Source organism: Musa acuminata, chromosome BXJ2-5, assembly GCF_036884655.1.
Source record: "Musa acuminata AAA Group cultivar baxijiao chromosome BXJ2-5, Cavendish_Baxijiao_AAA, whole genome shotgun sequence".
Lineage (NCBI taxonomy): Eukaryota > Viridiplantae > Streptophyta > Magnoliopsida > Zingiberales > Musaceae > Musa > Musa acuminata.
In genome coordinates this window covers 42297761-42302946 of record NC_088342.1, presented here as the reverse complement: position 1 = coordinate 42302946, position 5186 = coordinate 42297761, and the positions used below count along the sequence as shown (strand labels likewise).

The following is a 5186-nucleotide window of genomic DNA, read 5'->3' as shown; positions in this document are numbered from 1 at the left end:
TACCAACAATGACTAGGATTCATAAGATCAAAGAGGAAAAAGAAACTTAGACATCATCTAAGAACAGTATAGTAAGCACGTACAACAAAATTTCCATTCCATATGACATCTTTCTTCCCAAACTGTACAGTACTGATACCAGGAGACAACGAATTCGAATTCCCATCCCCCTTTCATCAGCAACTCAAGGCCTCATACTTCACCGGAATTGCCCTGTGCGAAAGCATGCTGCCAACCACGGCCATGTCACGGCAGAACACCCCTTGGAACACCGACGCTGCCGTTGCGGCTGCTGCCTTGTCTGTTCCCATACCGCATTCCTTCCCTCCTTCGTTCCGCTCGGTTTTCGGCGGCTTCTCGGTTGCTTGAATTGCTGCAATTGCGGCTGTGGCCGCTTCCTTGGCTCGCTGCTTCTCTGCCGCCTCCTCGTCCATCACCGACGTCATAATGCTAGCATAACCCTTCTGCAACATCCTGTACAGGATCGACGCTGACATCCTTGCCTGATCCCGGATCGCTTCCAGATCCCGGTGGTCGTCTGTGAAATCTAAGCGGTCGACGAATGCCACCGCCTTTTCTGGTTTATGCTTCAGCGTCAACAACAATTGTGCGCGCTCCAACTCCGGACGTGAGCACCCGCGCGGAACGCCGATCAGTGCGTAGTAATCCACGTTGTTTCCCTCGCCGGCCGCAATACGGCCCCGCAGTCGTTGAATCCGCGCAATGACAGCGCGGAGGTTGGCAGGAATGTCGCGGTACCGGAGATCGCGGTGGGGCCTCCACGGCGGACCGAGGAGCTTGCGGTCGCGGAGAATGGCATCGTAGAGGAGCTTCAAGTGCTCGAGGTCATGGAGGCAGTCCGGGAGGGCGCGGACCGCCTCGAAGAGGTCAGCTCGGGATCGGAGAGCAGGGATGGAGGACGGGTCGACAGAGAGAGCTCGGTTGCAGTCGGCGATGGCCTCCGCAAGGCGGCCAGTGGCCCGGTACGCGGCGGCGCGGCCGATGAGGCAGCTGGCGGCGAAGCTTCCGGGAAGGCCACGGCGGCTGTCGAGGACCTTGGAGAAGTGACGGACGGCCTCGGCCGGAAGGCCGGCGTCAAGCGCAGCCACCGCGGCAGCGCGACGCCTGAGGATGAGTTTAATGTGAGAGAGGAGCTGGGAGGCCGACTCCAACTCCGATGGCGGCGGAGCCGCCATGCCGCCGTCCTCGCCGGCGAAGGAGGCGAAGCTGTCGTCCGACTGGCCGACGGACTCGCGGCGGAAGGCGGCAGACGCGAGGCGGCGGGCCGTTTGGAGGAGTACCATGGCGTCCTCCATCATCCCGAGGTGGCAACAAGCTTGGCCGAGCACCAAATACCTGACGGTCAACAGTGCACAAACAGTGAGCCCAGAGCAGTTCCCAGAACCAGAAAACTAGCCCGAAGACGAGAGACAAGCCTCCGGCTCGGTTTAATTGGAGAGGATGGTTTAGTGACGGACACCATGCAATAGAAAGAGTCAGTGTCGGAAGGGACAAAGCTTTCAATGAGAAGCGACGCAATGGGTGACGTAAATTACCTCTTTGGCCCTCATGTTTATAGAACTCTTAATGCCTTTGCTTTTTCTTTGGAGGAGAAAATGGTCAAATCATTCCCCTTAACGAAACCTCTGTAATGGACTTTTACTAGGTTGATTTGACTATTAATGGCTCTATAATCTGATGCTTGAGCCTTATTATTGGGTCATTTATGAGCCTAACTTTGAGTAGTTACGAGTTAGACCAAGTCATCATCGGTACAAACTTCCTATTAACATAATTATATCTATAAAAATACAATTAACCACTGTTTCATTACTCAAAAGACAGACAAGCAGAGTTCAACACCAATTGCTCAAGAAATTAAGCAGTCATGTGTCAAACAATGAGCTTGTTTGTTGTTGCCCTTTCTAATTAATGATGGCTCAATTAACCACAAGAGGAGCGAGAAATTTTAGGTTGTCCAATGAGTTTGTTCTTGTTGACCATCGCTAATTAGGGAGGGTGTAATCTTCGATGGAGGAGTTTTAAGAACGAGATTCCGGTTACCGATAGTTAACGTACCTCCACTGGCCTTCCCTGTCGGATCTCTTGGAGAGGCCGACCATGAGCCGGCGCTTCAGATCAGAGACGGAGAAGCACCGGAAGGAGCGGTCGCCGTCGGACCTCTCGCGGCCGGGGGAGAGGAGATTAACGCGCTCCCGGCTGAGCGGTGCGGAGGAGGCGACAGAGGAGCGATCGCCGGCAACGCCGAGAGAGGAGGACGAGTCGTCAATACCGCCGCCGCCGCCTACCTTGTAGCTTGGAATGTAATCCTGAAGCATGTCCGCCACCTCGCGGAAGCGGCGGAGGAAGAGGAGGGAGCGGGCCCGGAGCTCGAGCGCGGCCTCCAGGCGCGGGGAGTGTACGAGGGTGGCGTCGAGGAGGCCCACCGCCGCGGCTACATTGGACAGCTCTTGCGTCGCTATGAGAGACCGGGCTTCTCGGAGGTACTTGTCGACAACCTGAGTGGAGGTGGAAAACGAGTCAAAGATTAGATTTTGAAGCACGGGTTCGTCATGAAACACGGGAAAAGCGAGTCAGCGGCCATGAACACAAAGAACAGCGAAGGAAAACAACAAGAGCGTGTTCATGGCGTTCCTCTTTCGTTTAATCTGCTGCACAGAGTTCCACCTCTGCTGAAAGGGAAACAGATGTAATGCGTCAAAGAAAACGAAGTGGACATGCTTCTCGACTGTAGACAGAAATAGCAGAGGAAGTAAAAGCCCAAACCAAGACAGAATCTGCTTTGAATCAGAAACAGAGATATGGCCTCTGTTTCCTTCATAAATGTCAGGAGGAATAGCCGATCCAAGTATAACAGAGGATGTTTAGAGAAGAAAAGCATGTCTCAATGCTTGCTCTTCTAAGCATCGAACAACAAGAACACCAAAACCGAAAGCTCACTCCCAACGCACAAGAAAGCTAGAGGGACACCTAAGGCAGCACTGCATGCAGCAGCAGAACACCCACCTTCCTGTTGCTCAGCCACCAGTGCTTCTTCTCCGCGGCCAGAGAAGGTGAGCCCGCCGCCATTGCAGCATCAGCTTTTTTCCCCTCGCCCACCCCAAAGATCTCAGCTTTCCCTGGTCTGAGCTGGGAAGGCTTGTTAAGGCCGAGGTCACGGGCAACAAATGCCCATTTAAACCCCGATGAAGGGCGAGGGGGAGAGGAAAAGATCACAGCTTTGACTGCCTCACGACCCTCCTCCTTTCCCTTTCAGAGCAAGCTTCGATCCTTCGACCTCTTCGCTGGCAAAGATGCCTCGCTCCTAATACTATAGCATAGCGTGGAAGAAGGAAAAAGAAATAGGAAAAAAGAGCAAAGAAGAGTTGTTATTCTCACTGACGGTAACCGCACCATCATCACGGGTTCAACTCTCGATGAAAAGACGAGGACGCAAAAGTGGTGACCAGATCGCGACGGGTGAGTAAAATAAAGCTAACCCCCCCTCGTCGCTGCCCTCATTTAATACCCAAAACTACCATGGAAATGCAGATCACGGCCGTTGGTTCAGTTAATCATCAGCATAAGGTTGCGATGAGTCTATTGGAAGAATCTCTGGGACCCATATCAACTCCAGCAAAGGAACCCATGTTTGACCAATCGCGAGTCAGGTATGGGAGTGAGGTGAAGTCAAACAAGTAGTAGTAAAAGGATTTTCCGATAAGTTAATGCATATGGAGAAGCGTATTTATGGAACATGGCTTGTTCCACAAGTTTCCTGCCTCTTATTTTTGGTATTTGTATAATGATTCCGTTTATTTTCTTTGTCTATGTGTCTTTAAGCTCAAAATCATCTTACTAAAGACTATATATTGCGTCAAAAAAAAAACAGATTACGATAAAAGAAAACCAAATGTACCCAAGTAGGGGTATAGTGATAATTGCGAGTGTGATAATGATTGAGCCTTTGGTGACCAAGTTTAAACAGAGGTTTCGATTGGATGACTTCATCATCGGCATCAGATCATGAGAATTGGAAGGAAGAAGATGACTAAGATGATCGATTTTACTATTAATTGAACTTTTTGTTTATCTTAAACAATGAAAGATTTCGGAGGTTACTTTGTGGGACCCGTTTCGAAGTCGCTGCTTTTATTTCACAGATAAATAAAAATGTCATCGTGCGGCCCTGTTGAGTTGCGCTTGCGGTTGGGTGGAATTGGTGTCATGCTGTTTTTGGAACCGAGAGACAGCTCGTTTACAACGGAGCTAATTAAATATTATCATTGTACTTTTGATTAGTATCTTGATTTTAAAATATAATAAATTAATGTTAATTTTTTTTTTAATTATAAAAGTAAAATATTTAATTTTATTTATCTCGTCAGTTTTATCGACGGAAGATATAACACGTGACAATCCTTATAGGAATAATACGAAAATAAAAAATAAAAAGATGATTTTAATATTTTAATTATATATTTTTTGTTATATCTTTAAGTAAAATTTCTTAGTTGAGTGTTATGATAGTAGTAAATGATGGCGTTGTCATATCGTTTGTGGCATAGCTTGTTCTCGGCAATAGTAGGGGTTAAGCCTCGAGGTCTTCGAGATGTTCCCCGTATTAATTTACTTTAAGGTTAAGGGGTTAAAGGTGGGGAAGGGGGTGCTAGAGTGTGCGATGTATCTCAGGGAGTTCGAGGACAACGAGAAGCTCAACCTCCTCCATAGTTGCAACCATATCTTCCATTTGGATACATTAATGCTTAGCTCACATATCACATAACTTGCCCTATCTATCGTGCCAACATTGCTGATAACAACCTCGACCTACTACTTATAACAACCCCTACTATAAACATAACATGTCTTCAACCTGAAACCACTACCCTTGTTAGAGTATCATGTCGCTATCGTTATGAACCCCATAATACTAACGATGAAAGAGGAGAAGCAAAAGGAGGCAATCACGGATTTGGTATGGATTGGAAGCTAGAGGTGGGTGGCCCGGTCATGATTCGGGCAACAACCGACGAAGCTCTCACGGATTGTAAGTGCTCACTAAATATACTAACAAGACATGGCCCTACTGCCGTCGAGAGTGGACTGCGCCACCCATGACATAATAGCATCACCATCCATCATCACCACAATAATCGACTAAGAAATTTTAATTAAGACAACAA

The 5186-nt window shown here is 48.5% G+C and overlaps 1 protein-coding gene across 2 annotated transcripts; it reads right to left on the bottom strand.

The window, feature by feature from the left end:
* On the bottom strand, positions 1–3315 carry LOC135612846 (uncharacterized). Of its 2 annotated transcripts, XM_065109585.1 has the most exons (4): positions 3028–3314; positions 2635–2690; positions 2080–2519; positions 1–1356 (listed from the first exon to the last, which is right to left on the bottom strand). In XM_065109585.1, the coding sequence occupies exons 3-4, from the start codon at positions 2337–2339 to the stop codon at positions 177–179; spliced, it is 1440 nt and encodes a 479-aa protein (XP_064965657.1). In that variant the 5' UTR covers positions 2340–2519; positions 2635–2690; positions 3028–3314; the 3' UTR covers positions 1–176. The 2 variants fall into 2 exon arrangements, with proteins under 2 accessions (XP_064965657.1, XP_064965656.1); XM_065109584.1 differs by lacking the exon at positions 2635–2690 and having other exon boundaries at positions 3028–3315.
* Between the last annotated feature and the right edge of the window lie 1871 nt (positions 3316–5186).

Bases quoted from the DNA above. Each gene is read 5' to 3' on its own strand.
- LOC135612846 (XM_065109584.1), bottom strand. From the start codon at position 3,090: ATGGCGGCGGGCTCACCTTCTCTGGCCGCGGAGAAGAAGCACTGGTGG. The intron at 2,520-3,027 runs GTGGGTGTTCTG...ACCTCCACTCAG, and splicing joins GGTGGCTGAGCAACAGGAAG to GTTGTCGACAAGTACCTCCG. The intron at 1,357-2,079 runs GTACGTTAACTA...GTTGACCGTCAG, and splicing joins GACAGGGAAGGCCAGTGGAG to GTATTTGGTGCTCGGCCAAG.